We start from the raw sequence: 26,737 nt of genomic DNA on the forward strand, positions 1-26,737 counted from the left end.
GGTCAATGCTTTATAGGTATGTGTTAGCATTTTGAATTGACTCCTACAGGATACAGGAAGCCAATGTAAGGACTGACAAATGGGTGAGGTGTGAGAGGACCGACTAGAGAGGAAAATCAGTCTGGCGGCAGCATTCATTACAGACTAGTGAGGCAATACGGTTTTTGGGAAGAGGGTTACAATATTCCATGTAGGAAATTACTAGAGCATGGACAAGCTCTTTGGTACCATCTTGCGTAAGAAAGGGGCGGATACAGGCTATGGTTTTAAGATGGAATCTACAGGATTTGGTAACATGCTGGATGTGAGGCCAGAATCAAATATGACACCAATACAGCGCGCTTGCAAGGATGGACTGATGTGGATACCACTGACTTGAAGGGAGAGCGAAAGAAGAGGATCAGTATTAGGAGGAACGACAAGGAGTTCAGTTTTAGAGAGATTTAGTTTTAGAAAGCGGGAGGACATCCCAAATAGAGATGGAAGAAAGGCAAGCAGTGACACGTTGCAGGACGGCATGGGAGATGTCTGGGGAGGAGAGATATAGCTGGGTGTCATCGGCGTACAGGTGGTAGTGGAATCCAAATGAGGCAATAAGTTTGTCAAGAGAGGCAATATAAAGAGAAAATAGAAGGGGACCAAGGACAGAGCCTTGGGGGAGTGATTGAAGAGTTTGAAGAAGGAGAGCATGATCAATGGTGTCAAAGGCAGCAGAGAGGTCAAGAAGAATTAGTATAAAGTAGTAGCTTATGGTCATTTGAACTGCACCTCTATGCATTTGCCACCATTAGCAAATACTACAAAAATTATGTATAAAAAAAGGGTCCATGGCAAACAAAACTAAAATGCCTACTTTTCATATCCAATGAAAGTCCATATCAAGTAAAGATCAAATTAATATGTTAAATGTTAAAAATAAACTCAAATTTAAAATATGTAAATCAAGAATAATCTCCTTGCCCTCATCTGCCCTTTACAAAACCTACCAATAAAAAAAATAATTAAAAAACAGTTAAAGGGGTTATTTTTTCAGTTATAAAGGTATATGAGATCCCCCCAAACAGACAAAGAAGGACACTTTCATTTTAGGGTTGTGAGTGGGGGTGTGAGCAGATGCGGGCTGTTCTGAGAAATTTTGGTTAACTTATTAATAACATTGCATGCAACTAAAATGTAATTTAGAACAAGAACAATGTATCTTATTTACAGAGACTTATATCTAAACACATTTATTGCAGTTAACAGACACATTATTTTAAGTGTAATTGCCGTAGAGCTCTGCTTTACACACAGACACACCAACGATGTGGAGCTCCTAGAACAATTGAGAGAGAAATGTGGGCCCAAAATAGGGTCTAGGGACTGCACCTCCTAAATAGAGACAAATGGGTGGTATGCATAAATGTGTGATTGGAAAGGGACAAATTCTAAAAAATATTTTCCAGAAGGAATGTTCCAGCAGGGATTTTACTTTTAAACTGTGAAGTTAGTTGGACAACAACATCTGGCCCATCCCAAATACAGAGCAGATATGCTTAAACAGACTGTCTGATGCAAGCTATCGCTATATATATAATTCCACTGCTTTAAGGTGCTCTATAGGCACCCAGACCACTTCATTTCATTGTCCCTTTACCCTTAACGCTGCAAGTGAAAACATTGTAGTTGCAGAGAATCTACATTTCACATTGCATGGTTAAATGACCACTATAGGCACCCAGACCACTTCAGCTCAATAAAGTGGTCTGGGTGCCAGGTCCATCTAGGGTTAACCCTGCAGCTTTAAACATAGCAGTTTCAGAGAAACATTAGGGTTAATCCAGCCTCTAGTTGCTGTCTCATTGACAGCCGCTAGAGGCGCTTCCCACTGTGATTTTCACAGTGAGAAGACGCCAATGTCCATAGGAAAGCATTGAGTGCTGACGTTGAAAGGGGGAGGAGAGTCCACAGCGCCGAGAGAGCCCGGCCCTGGAGAAAAGTAAGCGTTTAACCCCTTCCCCCCCCCCCCCCCCCCCCCTTCAGCCTGGCGGTAGACAGGAAAAAGAGATTGTTTTCCTGGCACTATAGTGGTCCTTTAAGACTGCCTCTAGTGGACGCTTCGCACATTTCATGAGGATGCCCAGCATCTTCAAATCCCCCATATGAAATCACTGAGGCAATGCTTTCCTCTGCGGAAGGCCTAATGTGTGCGCGGTAGTCGCTGCGCATTAGCATTAGATTCCCTCACTGCGCTGATGTCGGAGGAGACAGAGAGAGAACCGTCGCTGAGGGATCTCGGCGCTTGAAAACAGTGAGTGGAAAGAAGGACAGAGGAACACAGCTTTGCATTTCTTTTTTTTTTTTTTTATTCTTTATTTTTGTCGTGCAGGTGTGTACATAGTAGGTTGAAATGCCACAACAGCGTACAGGTTATTTACATGTCAAACAGTGGCATGAGTAGAAGCACGGTTTATATTATAATGCATTTACAAGTGTAGTAATGTTAACCTATGGTAGGTTAAATGTTAGGTAGGAACAAATATCTAGTGTGTATCGAGTTGGGGCCTACAGGCCTTTCGACTAAACTCAAAGGTTTCCGCTCAGGTTGGTAAGTGTGTGCTCGCGAAGATTTTAAAATCACGGCTAAGTTGCCGTGGTGTGACCGCTCTGTCTGGTCGTTGACCCGGTGGTTAATTATATGCGTAGTTATACGTAGTGAGTGTAAACTATAACTTGTAGAAACAATGCCAACAATGTCATGATAAGACTGGGCTGACTTTTTATCTATCGAATCATGAGGATTGTGTGGGTTTCCAGGCTATTGCTTGCGCTCAGTGTTTAATATGTTTAGGCTGTTGGAAATTATTCGTTTTGCCCACGCTAGCTACGAGTGGGTCATCTGACTAACCATGAGCGGCCAGGTGAGCATATGTATGCTTTCGTGGTGATGCAATATCTGTTGTTTAGACTATAAAAATGTAAAAAACATAAAAATGAAAAAAAACAATGGAAAATAAAAAAAGGAATAAAAAACCTGTATACATATATATATATATATAGTTGAGAAAAAAAAAAAAAAAACGAAACACATGTATAAAAAGAATAGGCAATGTCACCATATTTGGGCCGAAGCCCAAAGGGTATTGTAGTATGCTTGGAAAAAAAAAACGTCCCCTTGTAGCTGCGGTAGATGAGGGTCCCGGTCTAAGGTGTGTGTGACTGAAGTGGGCTTCATTTGTGGGGGTTAACGTCCCAGTGTGTGAGATGAAAAAACCTTGGCAGTTCATTTAGGTGTCGGCAGCATCTTCGAGTGCGTCGGTCATTCGTCTGGGAATAAATTCCGCCGCGTTGGCTGTGCCCCAAGTCGATGGGTTCTTGGTTCGTTCTGTAGGCCTTTGTAGTGATAATGAGTCCGTGGGGAGTTCCAGCTGTCCCAGGATCGCTGGTGCTTCGTGCATGTGTTGTGCTGTGAGTGTGATGTTGCCCTTGGTAATCAGCAAGTTGTGGGCAGGGCCCCAGCGGTATTGTATATGGCGATCTCGCAGTAGGGAAGTTAGCTGTTGTAGGGTCCTTCTCCATACCAGCGTTGCCCCTGAAAGATCCGCATAGAAGGAGAGATTCATCTCTTCGAAAAGGTAAGTTGGGTGGTTTCTGGTGGCCGCCAGTACTGCGGATCTGTCCTTTAAGGTCTGGAATTGCAGGACTACATCTCGTGTGGCTGCGGTAGGGGCTTTGGCGGGCTTAGGAATACGGAATATGCCGTTGAGTACTATGGCCTTGGCTACCTTGGGTGTCAATAGGGCCGTGAGGAGCCGCCAAATGACATGTGGCAGCCCCGTATCAGGTACGTTATCGTCGATGCCCCCATCCTTGAGGTGTTTTAGGCGGCGTTTATCTTCGAGCTCGGCAAATTGGTGGTCGTTTTGACTAGATTGTTGTTTCAGCTCCTGTACCTCATTTTGAAGCTTTTAGATTTGGCTGGCGTGGGTGCTTGAGGTGCCTTCCACGGCTCCTAGTCGCCCTGTTAGGCCCCGCAGTGTGTCCCTAATCGAGGCAACATCCGCCGAGATTTTGCTATGGTGTTCCGCCATAAGCTCCCTGATGGCCTCCATGCTCACTGGCGTGGGTGCCGTGACTGGGGGCGGCTGTTGCGATTGGGCTGGTGGTGAGTTATGCCTTGCCGGGGTGAGGTCCCCTCCATCTTCATCCGACGTCTCTGCATAGAAGTCAGAGCATCCGCCGTGCAAGGACGCCATATTGGAGTTCGAGGCTCCTCGGGCCTGTCGCCACATCTCATCGATGTTCATGCCCATCGTGGGCTTTTCGAATTTGAGTTTTTTATTTTTCCTCCCCATTGGGCTCTTGGTGGTGTTGTGATCCCCCTGGGGTGGTTTCGACCCTTAGAAGGGGGTTATTTGTGGGTTTTTCCCTGTTGATAGCTCGGAGCTCAGCCGGCGTGCGACCGTTCTCCTCAGTAGCTAGGCGCCGCCCCCATGACAGCTTTGCATTTCTAACACTAAAGTGTTCCATTAATTCTTCCAAAAAGAATCTGAAGTAACCATACTTATACTTAATAAAAAATAATAATTAGATTAATAATAAAAGTAAATCATTTACCTTGTTTATGTAAACGTCCATCAATCCTTTCAAGTTAACACCTCAGTTATTTTGCTTGATCATCACCCTTTGTCACATATGAGGCTATATGCTATACACAATATTCACTCTAATTTTCAAACTGTATGTCATTTTGATTCTCTTTTTTTTTTTTCTTTACATTTTGTTGTTTCTTTTGTGCGGTAGTAAGAGTATAGTGACAAATCCACTTTATTATTTAAAACAACAAAAAGTGGCATGTATATTACATGGCATGGCATGTCATAAGAGTCACACATTTTATAAGGAGTTAAATATAGATAAAACAGGAGCTCCACGCCTGCAGGTGCTAGTTTCTAATCCTGAGCCAGATTTGGTGTCATAATGAACAGAGAGGAGACATATTAACACAGTAACTGCTTACTAAAGTGAGCATGGAAGATGATGCTAAACAGTATATCAGTAATTTCTAGTCTGAGGCAGTTAAGGTAAGCATGTCAAATTATCAACAGCCTGTGAATGGGTATTGTGGCAAGGTCAGAGAGGCGTTCTATGTTAGTAATAGATTGGAGCGCTCTCTATTCCCAGCATGATGGGGTTAATTGGGGGGAGTCACCCCTTGAATGTTATCAACCCGGTGAGCATATAACACCTAGAGCTCATCAGCATAAGATTAGGAGTAGGAAGGCTTATAACAGAACATGCTGCAGGAGGAAAGATGAACCTTAACGATAATAGTCACCAGGTATATAGCAGATTAGACCAGTAGGCAAAAATGGTATAGCTACAGGCGATACGATTTATGAACAGGTAGAATAACAGGGGCCTTCCCTGGAAGGGCGCATCTCCCGCCGCCCATACTCAGGCCTTCCTCACCACCGCCTGCTCGAGAACACGCCCATATCTCTAGCTGTGGGCCCCCTACAGCAAGAACCCAGCTCGCAAACCCACTTACCCAACAGCGTGTGGAGTATGGGTGCTCAACATCGCAGCAAATTGAACAGCCAAGGAGGGTCTCTCTCCCCCCCCCACCCCTCCCCTCCTTCTTCTCATTTCCTGCTATTCCTTCAAACCTACTTTCTCTACTAAACAATGACCAACAGATGTGTAATGAGCACATGTATAACATTATTTGAATTTCTAAATGTTAAAAATGTCGGATGATGAGAGCAATGGTCGGCATCCATACAAACCGACCGAGAAGACACCCACACTAAAGTCTGCATTGGCTTCTGCGTAAGCCCTGAAACTATGACTTGTAACACCAAAAATGTATACGCAAAGGACGGTTTCTGCGCAAACCGGTCAAACTGTACAAGACGTGTTTTCTCATTTTCTGACAATCCTTAAATAAAGAATTAAAAAAAAAAAAAAAAAAAAAAAGAATAACAGGGGGCACAGTGAGACAGTGAGTGACAGTGGGACATTAAAGGCAGACTGGAGATGAGCCAGATTTCCTGCTTCAACCGATGCCACAGTTATGCTGCACTTGAGAGCTGGCTCCACTGTCATTCACCAGATGCCGAGTGAGGATTGGATTTGCCACGAGGGCTCTGCTTGTGAAGGTGAGTAAGGGATTCTATGCCTCTGTTTTTAGTAGCTTTTTGCTAGCTTTTTCAGGTGGGGACGGGATAACTCCCACCGATCCAGAGGAGGGGTGGGGAGGGGGGATACAGGGCTGCGAAGGGTCTGCAATGAGTAGTAGTCCCTGGTTTGGGAGATTGGCTACCTCCCCTAGTCACTGGGCGCCCTAGGCCGCAGATCATGATCAGGTAAAGACCGGAGTAACTTAGGTGTATAGCGATGCTGGCAGCTGTATTGTTAGTCTGCAGCTGGAGCAGGAGAATACTTGAGTCACTTATAGGTGAATTGGATGCATTTCAGTGTAAAGTAAACCGGAGCCATGCAAAAACGCATCTGGCCATCTTAATCGTTAGACACCTCCTCCCCCCCCCCCGATTATCTTTCTAAATCACTGTTGCGTCTTTATTTCTGCTTTTTATGTGTAAGCTTAGTCAGCAGTTAAAACTATGCTAACTATGCCAATCTGGCAATTTCCCAAACACTCTCGTGGCATTGCTAATTCTCACCATGCAGCTCTGTATGCACACACTGTGCTTTGAAGTACTCAGCCCCTTCAACTTTTCCACATTATATAGTTTTACAGCATGCAATTAAAATGGATTTTAATGTGGATTATATAAATGGATTTATATTTAATTATCGTTTGTGTCACAATAAAAAAAATTCTGTACCTTGGAAGTGTATTATGTATAAATCATATGATTTGCTTGACGTAAACTGGACAAAGTCAAGACTATCAAGAGCATAGAGTTTATAAATGGCTAAATGGATCTGAGAAAAAAATACAACTTGTACACGCCAATGGAGAGTGAGAATTCGTAAACCCCTTGGCCCTACCATGGATTACGCCTCCGGAGAATCTTCCTCAGACTCTGAGCCTGCTCCTACTGCTGCACCTTGACACACTATGTACCTGAGCCTCAGTCTCTTACTAGAACAGACACAGGACTATTATGCATGGGTTGAAGAATACATTTTGTCCATGTTTGGAAATATTAGAATAAAAGGTATCTCGGGGAATACATTTTCCAGAATTTTAAGCTGAACTTTTTCAATGACACATCTCAAGCAATTACCTTACTCCACAATAATGGAGTCACCTACAGGTGAGGCACTATGAGCTTCCTCATATCCATGGAAGAATGTGTGCCACACATGATGTGAGATATCTTGGAAGCACTGGACATTGGGAAGATTTAGGTTGTTGAGAATGTCACCCTATTTGTGCTGAGGCCAACAGAAGCAAGAAGACTTACCACTGGACTGACATTATGACTGCCCCGGAAATATGATGGCTGTGGGACTGAAACAATGGTACTTTCATTTTTGGTTTTGGGCTTTCTCTTTTACTTGTTTATTCCCCCCACCACGTGGCACGGGTATGTGATAAACATTTGCATCGCAGTTATCAGGACTCTGGACTACCAATGTGGGCCTTATGAACTGGCTGACTTTTTATCATTATTATTATTATTATTATATTATTTATTTAGCGACAACAAATTCCGCAGCGCTGCACAATGTATCATAGTCCAGATATCTAGTTTAGTGCCAAGTTACCTTTCATATTATGTTGCAGATCAATAATAGAGCAGACATTTTGTGCTTCACAACAGTTTCTCTGGCGTCTCCCCGCCCTTCTGGGGGAATCGGCAATATAGGAAATATAATACCGACACCCATACTGCTGTGGACCCTCTGCATAATATCCAATAAAATGAGTTTAGATAATAGGATAAGCAGTTGTAATTTCTCTATCTGTTTCTTGAGCTAACTGTAAAAATAGCTGATTACTTGCTTAAAGTGACACTGTAGTCACTAGAGCAACTACAGCTTAACTTAGTTGTTCTGGTTAGTATTGTCAGTCCCTGCAGGCATTTTAATGTAAACACTGTCTTTTAAGAGATCTCCTTGGCTGAGATCTTTGGAATTGACAATCATTGGGAAAGCATTGTGATTGGCTGAGATCATCACTTCTGATGATGTCAGCCAAGGAGGCAGATCAGGGCACCAACAGACTGGAATAAATGTAAGATTTTTCTATATTTAGGAAGACAAGAAGGAGGGGCAGGGGGGCTAGATATTGATTTTAACACTCTAGTGTTCCTTTAAACTTTGCTGACGGTACCCATAGCTTGGCACTATTGTGCTTTTGTATTATTCAGTTTAATCAGTGTCTCAGGGACATATTATTGTAACTTACAAAGCCGTGGTTCATATATCCTTTATGTAATTTTTATCCACTAATTTATCTGTGGTAAAACTTTATAAAATTTCAATTTAAAACAAAATGGTGTCTAGTACATTATCAACATCTTAACTGCTACAAGAAACCAAATAATTTAAAAGTTAACAAACATATAGGTTACATATGTTAAGATTTTCATATTATTATTTGTGGGTTATTCAGCATTATATTGACCTAACAAGGGCTGTAATGCGAAAATGTGTATGTAATCCTCAAACAACCTTTCATCACACTTTTCCTTTTAGTTCCAATCAGGGCCGTCTTTAATACTGATTGGACCATGGGCAAGAATTTACTTGGACCCCCTGGATCCCGCCCTCTCACTCCCTAGCATGCAATCACGCTCTTCACCCCAACAGCCACACACAAAAAAAAAACACACACCTTGTAGACCAATAAACTTTAATGTAAACATAAAGAACTGGTTCACAACGTGCAGTTTGTGAGTGTATTACAGATCACCTTATCAATACAATGCACAGGAATGTGCAGGTTGTAAGTACATCTCAGCCAATCCACTAATTTCCCATAGGAAAGTATTGGGAGGCTATTGCACATGTGTGGCAAAACTCTAAGCTTTGCCACATTAATCAGCATCTCCTCATAGAAATGCATTGAATCAATGCATTTCTATGAGGAGTGTTAAACGTGAATGCCAGTGTTGCACATTGTGTAACACTGGACTAGGAAGCACCTCTAGTGGCCATCTGATGAGTGGCCTCTAGAGGTAATCCTATGCAGTAATGTAACCACTGCGTCTTCTCTGTGTGTTTATGTTAAAAAGCCTGCAGAGCAGGGCCGGACTGGGGATACAAAGCAGCCCTGGAAAAAAAAAATCTATGCCAGCCCCATAAGTCATTGCACCATATATTGTCGCATGTAATATGTAAGGATATGTTTTGCCACCCCAGGGAGCAGGCTGTTCTGTCTCTGCTCCCCCTCCATCGCGCGCAGCTTAATGAGACCGGAGCCGGGATATGACGTCATATTCCGGCCCCGGTCTCTTTCTAGCACGCGAGGGAGGGGGAGCAGAGACAGAACAGCCTGCTCCCCCAGAAGAGCCTGCTCCCGGCCTCATGAAAAGCTTCCCCTGCGGCCGCCTTTCAAGTTCTCCCTGCGGCCGCAGGTCACCCCGGCCCCAGGTGCCGACGGCCCACCGGGAAATTTCCCGGTATCCCGGTGGGCCAGTCCGGCCCTGCTGCAGAGACAAGCTATAGACACCAGAACTACTATGTTACGCTGTAGTGGTTCTGGTGACAATAGTGTCCCTTGAATATTCCTGTGTAGATAAAGTAAACAGTAGAATTTATTAGCAGGGATCAGTATTTATAAATCTACATGGCTCACTTCTTACGTAAAAAATACAAATGTCACTTGGAAGAAAATCCTTAAAATGATGGTGCTTAATGAAAAAAAAAAAAACAGCACAAAAGTATGAAATAAAATGCTGTATCATTATTCTACACAAAAAAAGAAAAAACTAAGCACATTCCTAGCCTGATTTTTAGCACAGCTTATGACACAAATAATTTTTTATTTTGCAGATTACTTCCCTCCCTGTCCCCTTCTCCAACCCTCCACCCCCTTTTAAACAAGTAATAGCTCCCCTTATTCCTTATTAATTAAATACTTAAATTTTTGGAGACCAGCAGGCTCAGGATTCAGGTGCCGCTTTGCTGTTTGTTCTGGGGGGAGAGTCAGGAGACTGATGACGGCCGTTGCGCTGCCTGTGTCCCCGGGCTCACCCTAGCGTTGCCATGACATCACGTGATGCGCGTGCGCAGTACACTGCAGGCGCAGAGCCATGGAGGTAGGGAGGAGGAGCAAGTCAGTCCTGGACTATGCGGCGATGCTGCTCGCATAGTGAAGGATTGGATGGATGAGGATCGCTGGGGCATGCCAAAATAAATAGATAATAGCAGAATATATCTATTATCTATTTATTTAACAAATTGTTGTGGCCAGCGGGGCTCAAGAGGCAGCTGCCTTGGGCCCCCCCAGGAGCAAGTGGGCCCGGAGCAACTGCCCCTTTTGCCCTGCGTTAAAGACGGCCCTGGTTCCAATCTATTTTCATCCTCTATCTCACTCCATCCTTTGTAGCTATGTCTATGTTTTGTCTGTAAATAGTACAGCATTGCTGTTTGAACAGCTCTTTATAAACAAAACAACAAAAAAAGTATTTGCTGCCAACAGTGTTTCTATACATCCTACATTTGTCTGGTATTGATACTGCCCGTATTTCTTCTTCCCACTGCCCCTCACACTAAACATAATTGAAATGTATCTACTTAGCTTCAATCTCTTTTAAACTATACTTTAAAGCCAAAGAGATAATCCTTTTACAGCAACTAGGCCAGTGCAGAGCAGAGGTGGAATAAACAGAGATATATGCCCATTTAGGATGTTAACCTTATATTGGAAATCCTATGAAAACCTGCAAGGCAGAAGATTAATAGATTATACTTAATTGCATTGTGGGAGATAATAGCATTGTGGGAGACAATATCAAGCGCTAGATTTGGAAAACTGAGTACGTTTCGTATTTTTTAGTTCTCTTTAAAGCTAGAACTGTTTTAACTGTACTCTATTTAAAACGTAGGACGCCTAAAGCACATAAGGGTATCAATGCAATGTCAAAGTGGTATTGGCCTTTATGGCATGGGAGATCTAGCAAGGAAGGTAGGGGGCAATTACACCTGTAGGATCCCACCAGTCTACTGCGGATCAGATAGCAGGAAGTGGGTTGGGATATGTGTGAGACAGCATGTAGGAATTGTTTAGGGCCTGTTTTTAGCGCAGCACTTTATGGGTTTATGCATTGGCTGGTTGTCCCCAAAATCAATGTTCTTCAGACCTGGAATGGCCCACTGGACCATTTCCCAGTTTGAGGTAGTATTTGGGCTGGCTAAGCTAAATGACTTAAAAGTATGTATGATCTTCCTGGAGATGTTGTGCAAGTGAACAACTTACTGCAGTGTTAACTGAGATAGTGCTCATGGCATTTATAATTCAAGACTCTTGTTATTGGTGGCAATGGAGACTCTTTTCACATTTCTCTGAATGACCGATCATGTTGTGGAGGTCATGCAGAAGGAGGCTGCAGCTTACATCCATCAAATATTGCATGCTCTGCATGAGTAGGACCATCCACACAAAGATCTTTGAGTTATCATCAAAAAATGTCATTCCTTTGTACTTCTTCCCAGCACTAAATTTGCCAGTTCTCTGTTTGTGTGATCTTTGTATGTTTTCTTTGCATGTTAATGTAACATGTCAGCTTGTATTGTGATGGCTGAAGATAGTGAGTCATTAGGGGTGTGTGGTGAAAGTAACCTCGCAACTGGTCCTTGGAGGGGTCTGCTTACCAGCCTCTTACCCAAGGACTATGGCCTATGTATTAGACCTTGGTTCAGGACTCTGGAAAGGCTTTGTTCGTGCCTTTTCCCTTATATGGTTCGGTATATGGGGCTTACCGAACGGATTGTACTTATTCTGTTCAGTTACCGAACAGTTGGACCATCCGTAAGTGGAGTGTGCAGCTCATTACCCCTATTAACACCTCTAAACCGCAACTTAGTGGGGGATCGGCTGGGTGGTTGTTGTTCATTTGGGTGAACACGTGGTGGCAGCCATCTTTAGCCGCGAACACATAGAGCGGTGTTTGTTCGTCGAGTGCATGGAACTCTAATCGGACACTCGGCGGCACGAACACCGCTGGGACTTCCATCTCTTCGTACATTCGGCTGGATTCACTTGAGAAGAGTGGTGTTCAGTGGAAACACACTCCCAAACAAGAGACACAGATTAAGTGTACATACGAACTGGTTGCATTCATATTTGTGTTGTATTGTGAACTCCGGAAAGAGACCGATCGCACACCCTGATTTCATGGAACTCTTTTGGGCAGGAGCCTCGTGTGCGTCGGTCAAATTATGACCTCCATGGAAATCCCCAACCCCTGAACCGATCTTGGTGATTTTTGGATATGTTGGTCCCCCAGATCGGGGCTATCAGGGGATGTGACTGCTGTGGGGTTTCCATGTGTTTTGGGGGTACTTTCAGGAGGTTGTAAAATGTGTTTTCTGTGCCTGGAGATAATTCAGTTTAGTACAGTTTCTGACTCAATTATCTCCCAGGCACAGAGGAGGGATTATCTTGTTTTATGTGGGAATATCCTGGACCTGAGATCCAATGTAATCATGTGTATGTTTTTGCTGTAGTCTACTCTCAGGTCCAGTGGGGAATGCACCTGGAATATGTTTGAGGAAACCCCTTGCATGGGGACTGACATAAAAGGCTGTGTGTGGCTCCCATTAAAAAGAACGCTTTACCCCTTCATGAAGTGTAGGCTCATGTTTGGAGGATTGGAGAGCTATATTCACTATTGGGATTGCTATAATCACTATACTCCCTTAACGTACAACACTTTTTGTTTGTGGGGTTTACGGTGGTTATGGTGTCCGGTGCAGTGCTTGTGGTACTCAAGGATTACTAGGAAGCAGCGACTGACGGAGGTACCCAGTCAGGTGCCAGGCAGTCCGTCACAGGGTGTACATACCTCAAACACTCCCATCTCTATGGCACCATCCTCCCACTACCATGCTTTAACTTTTGGCAGCTCCATTTGCAGGGAGCTATTGTACAAAACAGGGTCCATGGAAAGTTCCATGAGATGATGGGAATAGATAATCTCACTCTTGAGCAAAAGCTGGGATAAAATGTGGGATACATTAGACAAAGTCCTGTTTTGTCTCATGTATATCATTCAAATGTGTTTAAATGTTAATGAAATGAATGAAAGAATATAATGCAGGGTATCTAAATATAATTTTGGCAGTTTTCAGACATAGGTAAAGTTTATTCTGCCAGCTGGTATGGATTACAACACCAATGCTTGTAGAGTGTTAGGGTAGTTATAGTCCATACAGTCACTTTGCCCTAGTAAGCAGCAAGATAAGAAGATTGTCATTGAAGTCACACGTGGCTGATAACAATGCAAAGACATGTATATGTAAATGTCATATAAAGCAATGTTGAAGATATGCTTGTTGCTGTCGATATAAACCATCAATGATCTTAACAAACTCTTTGCCCTTTGTGTAGAGGCAGTGTTTGTGTATGACAGATATGTTCGGTGTAGATCAATAATATTGCTAAAAATAAAGCAGAGAACTTGATTGGGAAAAATGCAGCAGCAAAGAAGCAGCTAAGGTCTGAGCTTTCTCGGCTAATGGTAATGTTTATCTTTTGGAGCAGTCGCAGGACTTTCCAAGGGTTCTATATTTTGTAAGAGAGAAAACATAATAGGGAGATTTATCAAAGTGTCACCAACACTTTTCCATCTAATTTGGGAAATTGTTTACCAGGATTGGCTACCGTGATTCATTCTTCTTTGGATTTCTCTGTATTACCCTTCAGAGAATTCTATATTCTGCTGCCTGTATCTTTTCTAACATCTCAGTCTGCTCAAGTTTCCTCTACCTTTGGCAACAACAAGATTGATTTCTAATCTACCAATCCTTTTTACCAATTATTTCCACTAGCATACCGATCTTGCACCTTCCTATCCTTTCTCACACAGAGTAAAACTATATACTACCACCTATGTCTTTAATTTTGCAATACTTACTGCATGTGCTTCATGTTCTGTTTATTCTCCACTTAACACCCATAACTGGAATAAATTTTTAAACTGATCATATTCAATGTGGGCTTTTGGTCAACTACTGATAGACCACCTATTCATTCATGCCTGTGATCCTCCATAGTTCAAACCCCTTCTTGACCATCACGGGACTTCCTGTTTTATTTACTTCTTCTATTTCCTCCTCCTTCCAGTGCACCCACTGTCACAACCACTTAGTAGTACAGTTGCTAATACTTCTGATTTCGATTGATTTTTAGTTTAACTTGCTTATTGAATACTCTAAAAAATGGGCTTTGATTTAATATTTTTGAAAAAGCTTTTCAAATGATTTAATACCATTTGCAGAAACTTTTAAAATGATTTAATAAGATTATAAAATATTTTTTTTAAAAATGTATATATTGATGTACTTTTTTATATTACATATTTATTGATATTTTAATAATTTTAAAAATAACTTAAAATGTCTATTCAAAAATAATGTCATATGCAATTCTTATCCAAAAATATGAAATCAAGGCCACAATTATTAGTGTCCTGAACACTAAAGGCTCTGATTATGACTGAATGTCAACACAAATAATATAACGTAAAATTCCCTGTGGTCATGAGAGACAAGGTCTGTCATTGGTCAGTCTGTCACAAACTTAACTATAACTCTTTATGAGGAGTCTTCCTACCTTCTCCCAAAGGGTCCAAAGTATGGATCATGAGCTGGAAGATGGTGCTGCGGATGGTGCTGTTGTGCAAAGAGGCCGAACTTCCCCCTCTGGTAAGGAATGGCTTCAGCTGGACAGAGGTACAACAAAAATTAATTTATTTGTGCAAAAATGTAGGAAATCAGTACAACAGACACAGCAGTGTATTTAATTATTTAAATGGCAACTGGGTAAGCAAAATATTGGGCACTCCAAAGCTAAGATTGGTCAATAAAGAGATCAGTCATCAGACTTCTCTAAAAAAGTTTCCATTTACTAGTGTTATATACACAAAATACATTTATAAATGTTATTTTAAAGACAGAGTCTGTCTATTGAAAAAAAAAGAAAAGAAAAACTAGAACCACAAAAACACATAAAAATAGTTTTTTGAGTCCATGACATCATCTCTTTTCATTGACAGGGACCAAAATGTACCCAATGCTTGCCAGTTAACTCCCAGCAGTTAAGCATTTATTCAATTAATGTTTCTTGAGTGGCTGCAAACTGGGAGTAATAACACTAAATCAAATGTTAATCTGATTATAGAATCAAATTCATTTTTGCAAATAAATCTTCACTAGGCCATCTAAAGCGTATTATGGCAATTATAAAAAAATGAAGCAGATTTATTGGTGAAACTGCCAAAATAGACAGTAAAAGACATAACATTAAGAGGGCCAAAATATTATGAATATATGGGTTGAGGGATTTCTGTACATGTTACTTCATGCAGTATTTAAAAAAGTTACGGTATATGTTCTCATAACATGAATCAATGATTTCCGCAAGTAACTAAAGTAAAATAAAGAAATTTTATGGTAAATCTTCATAATGCCATCATTAAATATAGCACTGTATAGACACATGTTCTACATCACTATTTCTTAAAACAAGTTCACTTTTGTTTATAAAGATAACAACCAATATAGGATAAACAATACTGTATATATTTATTCAAGAGGGTTTATTAAAATGCTTTTAATGGGTTGATGTATGCATTACACACATTCAACAAGCTGATAGATTACACATTTAGCTTGGTTTATGGACATAAGACATCAGGTCCATAATAATATATAGTCCATGAGTGCCATAAATGTGGCACCATGGTAATGCTTTGAATGATACTCAGTAATAGATGTTAATGTTAATTGTTTTAATAATATAAATACAAAATTCTGGACCTTTCGAATGCTTTAGAAGCTCTATTTAAAAAGTGCATTTAGAATTGATGTATGTGTGTAATTGGTTCAGCATTAGACTACAAACCCCAGGTTTTAAGATCTACTCTACGAGAAGCAGCCAGCAGGAATATTCCACTGGTTTCCAGGATGAATGTTCTATCTTAGATAGTAGTGTGAGATAAACAGCCAATGACTAGAGTCTATTTTGTGCTGGTATAAGAAACTTGTGACACTGAAGCTGATATGAATTTATGTATTTTTGCATCACATTTCCTGTATGTCAAGTGATCATTTTGTCCTCTGGTTCCACCCTCAGAGATTTTGCACAAACAGGAATATCTCTCCTGAAAATGTGGCTTTTTGCAAACCAAAAATGTTTTACGATTTTTTTTTCAGAAAAGAGTTTTGGACTCAACTAAGGAAAGATAATTCTGATAAAATGTTTAAACATATTTTGTTTAAAAAAAAATTAAATGAAAATCGAAGTGGAGGGTAACAATTTAACCAGTAATATTTTATACATTGTATTTCACCTAAATTATTTATTTGATTGATTAATCAGTACATTTGTTGAGCAGATGTTAAGTTGTTTGGATCACTTACCTTTAATCTGTTGTTGTCCTCAGGTGGCTTTGGTTCATCTCCTGCAACTGACCCATTGCCTTTCTGTACATAGACATGAAGAGTAGCCACATAACACCATCAGTCAGAACTACACAAGGCTCATTTTTATATAAATACAACCTCTTCAAAACCAAAGCAAAATGCTTAATAATAATCAGGAAGCCCTTTTCATTATGTGTTGTCCATAGATATAAGGGAACGGTTTATACAATTGTCACTAAGAGAAAATAGGATGAAGTTCCAAATGAGGAGGAATCATCATGCAAACCAATGAAACAAGCAAAACTCTATTGGTTTATTTAACAATTGTTCCATTTTCAGAAATGTGATGCGTGTTAATACATCCCCCTTAACATTTAAACACAGACTGATTTATGTAAATACAAATATTATATTCAAGGAGATAATGTTCAAATCTCTCCCATTCAGTCTCACATTGTATTTCTTTTATAGTTCATCTGGTGATATTGAGATATATTTAATGAAGGTTGAAAAGCGTTAGGGCTGTAAATATTTCTTAAGCTTGTCTACACTATTTCCCACAGGACAACATAACTTTCATTTCAACAGATTGCTAGCTCTTATCCCAGTCCCATTAACACTTTCATGACTAGGGATGAGGCAAATCCAATGATATCTTGACAGTCCACACCTATCACTTGCTATGAAGAATGTGATTACAGAAGTCTACTTTGCTACTTGTTTAAAAGGGTCACGATAGGCACAACAGGAAATACAAGCCCCATAACCACTACAGCTATCCGGGAAAGTATAATATGCGGGTTCCTGTGGTTTTTTTCTGTGTTTTTGGGGTATTTTTTGTGTCATACTTTCTGTATCCGGGAGATAATTACATGATTTTGCTATTACATGACGAAAAGTCATGATTTTATTAAAGACACGGAGGCGAGTATTGCATATCCCTTTCTTTACTGTCCACCAATAGCAGCAAATATAAAACAGAATCAAAAAATAATAATTAGATTGTTATACAAGCTATAACCACTAGCTCTTATAAGAGCTTCACAGCTATACTCTCTTGGAGGCCTTCCCAATGGAAGCTGGATCCAAGAAGTTGGTCCAGGGTGGGAAGGGACAGCGAAACCCCAGCCAAGCTATGGCGGCTAAGGGGCTACAGTGCTTACGCTGTCCGGTGCGGTGCTTATGGTCCTCAGCATCAGCTAGGAAGCATCGATTGGCGGAGGCACCCAGTCGGGGTGCCAGGTGGTCCATCACAGTCCCCATGCCAGTCCTGCCATCGAGTCTGGTCTCCTGCTGAAAAATCGTGGGATTTGGGCGTTGAGTCGTAATGCGAATAGGTCGATAACAAAAGGACCCCAGAGAGATGACACAGTTGAGAACACTTCTGCGTCCAATTTCCAGTCGCTGCTGTCCGAGAGATACCGTGAATTCCAATCTGCCTGGACATTGTGTAGGCCCAGTAGATATTCCGCTTGGACCACTAAGTTCCAAGCCAGACAAAACTCCCCAAATTCTTTCGCCAATCTGGCCAGGACCGAAGACTGGGTGCCGCTCATGTGATTGACGTATCTCACCACTGAGATGTTGTCCATGCGGTGGCGAATGCACCTGGTCCCTCGCGAAGCTCCGGATCGTGAAAGAGCCAGCTAGACGTTCCAACGCATTGATGTGGAACCAGGATTTGGAGTCTGACCAACGACGCCCCATCGACACACCTTTGCAGTGGGCACCCCAGCCGTGGAGACTCGTGTCCGAGTCTATGGTGAACTCCGGTTGCAAGCCAAAGATCGTCCTGTCGTTCCATGCAGACAGATTTAGGATCCACCATTGCAGTTCGTCCCTCGTTTCGCCATCCAGGGTAACCAGATCCGTGTAAGACGCACCCTCTCGCAGATGAGCTATCTCATAGCTGGAGGGCCCTGTAATAAAGAGGAGCCGTGAGCATCGCCTGGATAGACGAGGCCAGCAGTCTGATCAGCCATGCCAAATGAGGGTGATCTGCGGACGGAGAAGTGCCCTGTGAAGTTCCTTGTGTATCATCCGAATCTTGGCGCACAGAAGGTTTAACGATTCCTCCTCTGAATCCACAAAGAAACCTAGAAATTCCATGTGCCTGGATGGCCCAGTTAACGATGAACCCCAGTCGGGTGAATAGGTCTACGGTCAATTGCACATGTTGCGTAAGGATGGACTGCTCCTGAGCCATGATCAGTATATCGTCCAGGTAGACGCCCCGACTGCATAGCCAGTCTATCACCGAGCGCAGCAGCTTTGTGAAACTTCAAGACGCAGAGGAGAGACCAAAAGGAAGGCATGTAAAATGCCAAACTCTATCCTTCCAACGGAAACTAAGTAGATTTTGAGAAGGGTCGGCTACCGGAACCGTCAGGTACACGTCCTTCAAATCTAGTTTTGCCAACAAATCCCCGCGTAGGAGCAGGTCCCTCAGAAGATGGATGCCCTCCATCTTTAATTGGTTGTAGCGAACCATAACATTAAGTGGGCGTAGGTTAATGACAGGGCGCCTTTAGCCACCTTTCTTTCCCACTACGAATATATTGCTTATGATCCCTTTGGGACCCAGAGGGACCAATTCGATTGCCTCCTTTTCACGGCGGCTGACCTTTCACATGGAGGATTAGGCCTTATCAAGGGCAGTAAACGCCCCTACGAAGCATCCCAGATCCTTAAAAAAGGAATTGCTAAATAATAAGTCGTAGGCGTCCTTACCAGCTTCAGTGAGGGAGATATTGGCCAAATCGGGCTCTATTTTAAACAGAATGGCTTTATGCCGTTCAAATGACAGGGAGGCATTAACAATCCCGGCGATACAAATTGCTCTCTGGACCCAGCCATAGAGTTCCTCCAGGTCTACCCTTCAGTTCTCAGAAACAAATGCTCAGCATCAACAAACATTTCTGGCGTTCGTGCGAGCAAACTGCCAAACGCCAGCCCCACACTGGTCGTACTGAGCCGAACAGAGGTGCTAAAAAGGGTGCTAATTGGTGCCAAAATGGCCCAGGACCCCAGGGAGCCCCAAAACAGAGGAGAAACAAAGAGAACACAAGAGGAATAAGACCAGAAACAAGACAGAAGGGAACAAAACCAGAAGTCTCAAGTAGGGGCAAAAGACATAGAGAAAACGAGAAGGACAGGGGTACAACAAAGACTTCAGCTGGTCTGGGACCCTGAGTCTACCATAAACACTTTATTAAACACAAACTGAAAATACATTTAAAATAACAGCAAAATAGTAACAAACCACAATAAATTGACAATACCCACAGAACAGAGAAAACTTAGGTACATATCTGACTGTGGAGCAGCAAAGAAAGAGGAAGGTCTGAGGGTGGTGCCTTCTATTATACTGGGACTTGGCTGGGAGTGGCCTATGTTACTATGTATGCATTATTTTTTCATTCTGTTTTGTATTCTTTGCTGCTATTGGTGGACAGTAAAGAAAGAGATATGCAATATGATCCTCCGTGTCTTGCAATAAAATTAGTTTAGCGCGCAGCAACTCAATTATCTCCCGGACACAGAGGCACCAGGGCGGGATTATCTCTGTTTCTGAATAGGGAACCCGTGCTGGGGATCCATTTATAAATGACTGTGCTGTGCCTAATAAAATCACATCTACTCCCAACATTAGGTCTCGACTAATGTGTAGGGGAAAAGCTATACAAGCTATACACACCACCTGCACTGGAAGGAGCTATAAGTTAACACTACAGGAAAGGGAATCCTTGGCAGTGATACTGTGGTGGTCTGCCACAATGACTATGATCTATTCTAAAACATCAGAATCTCTTCCGTTATAAATTGTAATGTCTTACAAAACCACCTCAAATCCTTCTGTAGTTTGAAGGTGTATAATGTAAATGTTAAGTCATGGAGGAAAGTCCAAATGGAGATTAGATCTTCTATCCACAACATGAGCAAAGTAGGGGCAACTATATATTATAATGCTTAGTGTATATTATTTTATCATGATGATATTAGTAACTCTATGGAAAACATGTGTGAGCAGCCTAACTGGGGCAAAGTTAAAATAAAATATGAAGCAGTCACCGTAGAAACTGGTAGTCTGGTTCTGGCCTTTGAAAATTTAGCACTTTGCCCGCTGGGCCGTCATGATCAAGGTGATAAAGGCCAACTGAGGAAATAAAAAATCTCCTTAAGCAGCCCATTATATTTTACTTTCACTTTTACATCTGGTGTCAACCAATAGACCAGCACAACAGATAGTGCAATGTTTTATTTATGTATCAAGAGTTCCTCTCTCTGTCCTTTGTCTCTTCATCCTCTTCAATACCTTCCATTGTGAGACAATAGCACATTGTTAGAATACAGGGTAAGAATATAAAGAAATATCCTGTCTCTGCTCTCTTTCTCCCAAACACCACCTCGGCTGCACTAAGATGACTCAGGAGAGAGAGGAAATGCTGTGGTAAGAAAAACATGGCCACACTCAGGGAAAGGGTATGGACTACCAAAGGGAGAATGGGGAGACAATATGGTGTAGGGAGTGCAGACAAAATGGCGAGTGATGCAGCCCGAAAGACAAATGGGGTCCAGTGTAAATAAGAGGTGGGTACAAACTGAATGACAGATGGTACTACTGAGCAAATAGAAGAGGGGTGCAGAAGGAATGGCTGAGGGGGTAATGAGTGAATGGGTAGGGAGTGTGCAGATTGAAAGGAAGGGGGGGGGAGTCCAGGGTGAATGGGAAACTTGGTTCAGTGTGATAGAGGGGAGTTGCACAGTGAAAGGATTAGGAGTGTAAGAATAGCATGTGCAGAAGCAAACACTTAAAACAAATAAAATGTCTATGCTGCTTTACACAAAACACTTAAAATTCATACACACATACTTCCATGCAGGGCTCGAGTCCTGCAGGAACGCGTGGGAACGGCGTTCCTGCACTTTTTTTTTAAAGCAGGAACATCGATCCCGTTTGTGGTCCTGCAGGCACTCAGGGGGTGGCAAAAAACGCTGCACCCAAATGCCCCCCCCCCCCCGTGTTCCCTGTGCCATGGGGGGGCCAAAGAGGTGGCCTCCTGATGGACCCCCCCCTCACGGGCGCCTGTCTCACTGTCAGATGCGGCGAGGGAGCTGTGTCCGCTCTGCTCCCTCACGTGCCGTTTGCTGATGCCGGGAGCCGGAATATGATGTCATATTCCGGCTCTCTGCATCAGTAGACAGAGGGAGCAGAGAGGACACAGCTCCCTCGCCGCGTCTGACAGCGAGACAGGCGCCCGCCGCACTGAAGCCCCACTGGACCCCAGGGACAGGTCCACGCCAGCTCTCCAGGTAGGGAGGCTGGGTGGGCATTTTTTTAATTTAAAAAAAGTATGAATAATTTGTGTGTGTGTCTGTGAGTATGTGTGTGTGTGCATGTGTGTGTTGTGAGAGTGTGCATGTGTGTGTCTGTGAGAGTGTGTATGTGTGTGTCTGTGAGAGTGTGTATGTGTGTGTCGTGTGTGTGTGTGTCTGTGAGTGTGTGTGTATGTGTGCACCTGAGTGTGTGAGTGCATGTGTGCACCTGTCAGTGTGTGTGTGCACGCGTTTATATATGCATACAAGTGTATTTTTTTTTGGGAAAGGGGGGCGGGGGTGGAACTTGGGTGAGTTCCCACACTTTATTCCCCAGGACTTGACCCCTGCTTCCATTCAACAAAAATGCTAACCTCATTCACACAAAAAAAATTGCACACTACACAAAATCACTCCCACAATTATACAGAATGCCAAGCTAGTGTTATACAAGTGTTACATAGGGAGCGGGACAGATTGGGGTCAAGTGCTTAAAGTAAGTTGCTGTGTAGTGTAAACACCCAGGCCTATTTTAGCCCTGCTCTATACCTATGGCTTTATATGTTACTTCTTTTTCAACGGTCAGGACATTTTATGGGATTGGAAAGCACATTATTCCATCAGAATACATCAATATCACCAAATGCAGACAACTTGTTAGTATCTGTCCTAATCCAGAATGGGGAGATTTCACATAATTATAAAGCAAATTCTGGGAGACATAGCTTTTCTTCTCATTTGCATAATGTGAAAGGTTGCCACAGTTTACAATATTGCTCAGATCTCAGTGATCTGGTATTTTGGGATATTGTTTTACTGTCTAACATATCAGTGTTAGAGTACAGTAGGGACAGAGGCCTAACGGGTCTTATACACAATATAAAGTATATGTAAACTAAAGCTTTGTATAGATATTCTAGGCTGTCACAAAAGTAACATTGTCACCCAGTAAATCTATCTCTATATTAAAAATCTTATCCTGAAGCAACAAATTATAGACAACTATAATTCTACATCCTCACAAAATTAATCTGCAGAAGCCTTATCAAATTGGTCAATACAAACCTTAGATGTGTCCTCCAAGGCCATGACTTTAACTAGTTGCTTTCTTTTGGAAAGTTGCGACTTCACCCATCCCTCCACCTGCACATTTATTTTCATAAAAATTACGTAGAGCCCGTAAGCAGTAAGCAGTAGCATGCTCTCCCACCAGAGGATAACATTATCCAGGAAAAAAATGATGAGCATGATCAAATCAATAATATAGAAGGAGACATCTCTGAACAAGGGCCACCATGTAAGATTAAGAATCTCCCGGGAGAATAGGGCACATGTACCAATAACAAATAAGATGTTAAAAACAGCTGAACCCACAATTGTGCCAATACCAACATTGCTGTGAGAAATGAATACACCAATGAGGGATGTAAAAAGTTCAGGTGCAGACCCACCAGCAGCCATAAAGGTGGCTCCAGCAACATCTTCTGATATCTGCAGCTTCTCTGTGATAACACCCAAAGCTGGGACAAAAAATTCATCACACACAATGGCCAAGGCCACAAATACGTACATCATGCCAAAGATATGAAATGAAACCCAACCATTCCTGCGTTGTTCTATGCTAAACAGATCTCTTGGATACTCTCCTTTGGCATGAGGTAATGGGGGTTTAGATGTTGTAGTAAGACTGGTGGTTATTGTCGGTTTGAGAGTGGATGTTACTGGGTCTGGCTCAACAAAAATACAGTGCCTGGTTTTGGTCCTTTCTGTGACATTTGATGTAGAAGAAGCTGAGGTAGAGCTGGTGGTAGAGATAAAGGTAGTAGTGGTAGAAGTAGTAGAAGTGGTTTTAGAAGTGGTAGTAGATGTTCTTCTAGTAGTTTGGTTTAATAGTTCTCTTATAGACACCTTGAGTTCTTCCTCGTTTTCCCTTGGAGAACTAGGATCTTCTACAACAGTCTCTCTCCAAGGTTCTGAATCCAGTTTTTGATCAAGAGATAGTTGGTATAGTGAACAAAGAAACATCACACATATTATGAACACTATTCTGTTCCACTGTAGTCTTTTTCTCCTGCGTAAATACATTTTATTGATTAGGATACAAGACCAGCCTCCGCAACAAATGGGTGGTTGTCCTACAGTTGTTCAGTAAAAAATGTCTTAATTCTTAGAGAGAATTTTTCATTTTCTCCTGTGCTTGTCTTCCATATTGTTTGGTATGAGGTTTCCCAGAATGTGCAGTTTTAAGAGTACATCATTGGAAATCCTAAAAAAAAAAGGCCAAACACCGGATTTATTATTATTATTATTATTATTTTATTATTTATATAGCGCCATCACATTCCGTAGCGCATTCCGTAGCAGTTTATAAACAATATGTTTAATATAATTCACCCCTCACACATTTACAAGGTTATTCACTAAAGTGTGAATTCAAAGTGAATTTCCAATTTAAGACAAGAGTAATGAAACTGAAAGCTTAGCTGACTTAGAGAATTTTCCAAGTTTGCTATTTTGACTTGAAATTTGATATTCACTCTGAAGTCTCACTTTAGTGAATAACACTGTATGTTACAAAATATCCCGCTTAAATGTATCCCGTAGGGATTGTGCCTTGCATATTATCATAAGGAGTTAATTTCCTGTTTTGTGTGATGACCATCTAGTCTTTCAAACTCTTAAACAAAAATGGAATGTCCCACCCATATATCATGAAAATATCTGTGAAATAAAGCAGGGCATGCCAAATTGGCAAAGGATCTTTATGGAGTAGATTGTGATGATTACATGAAATGTTATTAGTCCTTAAAGGTTTATGTATATATGCATCATAAATTAACACTGCAGAATCAGATAGATAGTCTAGCCATCCGATTTGAGTACATTCCAAGTCATTATAACTTTCATTTACACAGTATGTCCAGTAACACCAGCGGTTTTACTGGACATACAAATACATATATATATATATATATAGATATAAATGTTATTTTTGGTTTTAAAGTATTTTATCACAAGGGTTTGGCACAGAAGTACTAATTTTCCACAACACGCAAAGAGCAATCTGAGCATAAAACGGTATATATAACAACTTGAACACAAAGATATAAATACATCAGGGGACCGAAGAAGGACTGCATGTGCTAATTTTAAAAAAACCCTCCCCCTTTCATATTACAGAAAAAATATATATGTTATCGCAATGTAGCCTACTCTAGTCAATTCTTTTTGCAACTCTGTCCTTCCTACCATCCTGGCAATAGCATCTAAAATCTGCCAGTCATGGTGAGATCGCATCAGTCTTGGCACACAAACTAAACTGGTATCTCCAAAGTTGCTCCTGTTCAACTGAGTGGTGTTGGAAGAAGCCATACCATGTTCCAGCACTGTGTCAATTCTCTCAAATGTCGATATCTGTAATGTAACTTCAGTATTACATATTAAAATCTGCTCTAGCAATCTTCTGAACCTTACATGTCCCTGAAGTTTATTTACCAGATGCCAAATTATGGTGAATTGTAAACAGCAAAACAAACAGCAATATTAAGGCCCAAATTCACTGACATTGCAAAAATCTTCCAAACTATCTAAATTTCCAATCTGGCTATTTTGGCTTATAATGCGCAAATTCGGTTTTCTATCCACAATCATTTACTCTTTACATAATAAAATCCAAGTGTTTAAGAGCTTATTTGCAATTACAATTAACAGGATCATAATAAATGATGGGTGGGTGGTTCAGAAGAATTATGTTTTGACATGGCAATAATACAAAAACTATCTAATGTATGGATTTCTACAAGTAAAAATATTAGACAAAAGGAAGGGTTCTAGTCAGCTATGTAAAACTACAGAGTAATTCACTATCCATGTGGAGTCACATTATGATAGATGTGATACACAGAAAAAAATCTGAAACATACCTTAGTGGGTAAGCCTGCAGGCAATTTGGGGAAATCATTCGCTCTTTTAGTTTTTGGGGCACATGAAGCCCAATGATTAGAGACGAACAAGGGAGAAGGCAATACAAAATGTCTCCATCACCAGCAAATCTCTCCCAGCTAAAGTCTGCTGAGGGTTAGGTATGAAGGACACACTGCAAGAGCAGTGTTCAATCCACATTAATACCTGCAGTATTAAGGGGATTATATAGCCCACGGCGCTTTCCTCACTCTCAAGGGACAAGCTGCTAAATGTTGAAGGAATGGAAAGGAATTGCTTTTTTGTGTGTCTTTTTTTAAATGTATTGCGTGATTAGTTTGAAGACAAGTTACAGAGATTGTATTGAACAGGCACAAGTTTAGATCAAAGAAGATGTTTCACCTATAGCTAGGTGGGCTTCACATCTTTAAATACTGTTTAGATATGTCATCAGAGATCTATTATGGGCAGGAGAAATTACCTGAGCATAGTGGCACACTGATACCATCATTTAAAGTCTTCTGGAAGTTAAAGGGTTACTACAACCACTATGACAACTTCTGCTTTTAGAAGTGGTCATAGTTGTATGAATCATGCTTGACGCACTGCACATCCATTGACATACACATCAGTAACCTGCTGGCACCATCAATACAATTGGCTGTCAACCGTCAACCTGGGATAAAAAAAAAAAAAAAGACTAACTTTTTTGTCATAAATATTAGGATATCAGCATTGCAAGATAAATAATGAAATTACAGTTTATGTCTGGTTTAAGATAAAATGTTCTGAAATTGGCAGTGTTCCTAGTAGCAAAAGATGTTTGTAACATTTTAATTGAAATCAGTTTGGTAACTATTGCACGATCTCATTCAAAACTAAAAAGGAATATTATAGTTCGGTTACCGACGCTGTATTTTATGTAGGACATAAAATAAGAGTTCCTGTTAACCAT

The 26,737-nt window shown here is 41.4% G+C and overlaps 1 protein-coding gene across 4 annotated transcripts in view; it reads right to left on the reverse strand.

The window, feature by feature from the left end:
* The window catches only part of SLC24A1 (solute carrier family 24 member 1), a 139,625-nt gene extending 113,687 nt beyond the window's left edge, over positions 1-25,938 (reverse strand). For all 4 annotated transcript variants that reach the window (XM_063448773.1, XM_063448772.1, XM_063448771.1 and 1 more), the window contains exons 1-4: positions 25,785-25,938; positions 22,927-24,127; positions 16,543-16,605; positions 14,735-14,843 (exon numbers count right to left, since the gene is read on the reverse strand). In XM_063448773.1, the coding sequence (XP_063304843.1) occupies positions 14,735-14,843; positions 16,543-16,605; positions 22,927-23,946 (1,192 nt within the window). In that variant the 5' untranslated portion in view covers positions 23,947-24,127; positions 25,785-25,938. The remainder of the gene's footprint in view (positions 1-14,734; positions 14,844-16,542; positions 16,606-22,926; positions 24,128-25,784) is intronic.
* Positions 25,939-26,737: the final 799 nt, after the last annotated feature.

The sequence above is a fragment of the Pelobates fuscus genome, chromosome 3 (genome assembly GCF_036172605.1).
Source record: "Pelobates fuscus isolate aPelFus1 chromosome 3, aPelFus1.pri, whole genome shotgun sequence".
Lineage (NCBI taxonomy): Eukaryota > Metazoa > Chordata > Amphibia > Anura > Pelobatidae > Pelobates > Pelobates fuscus.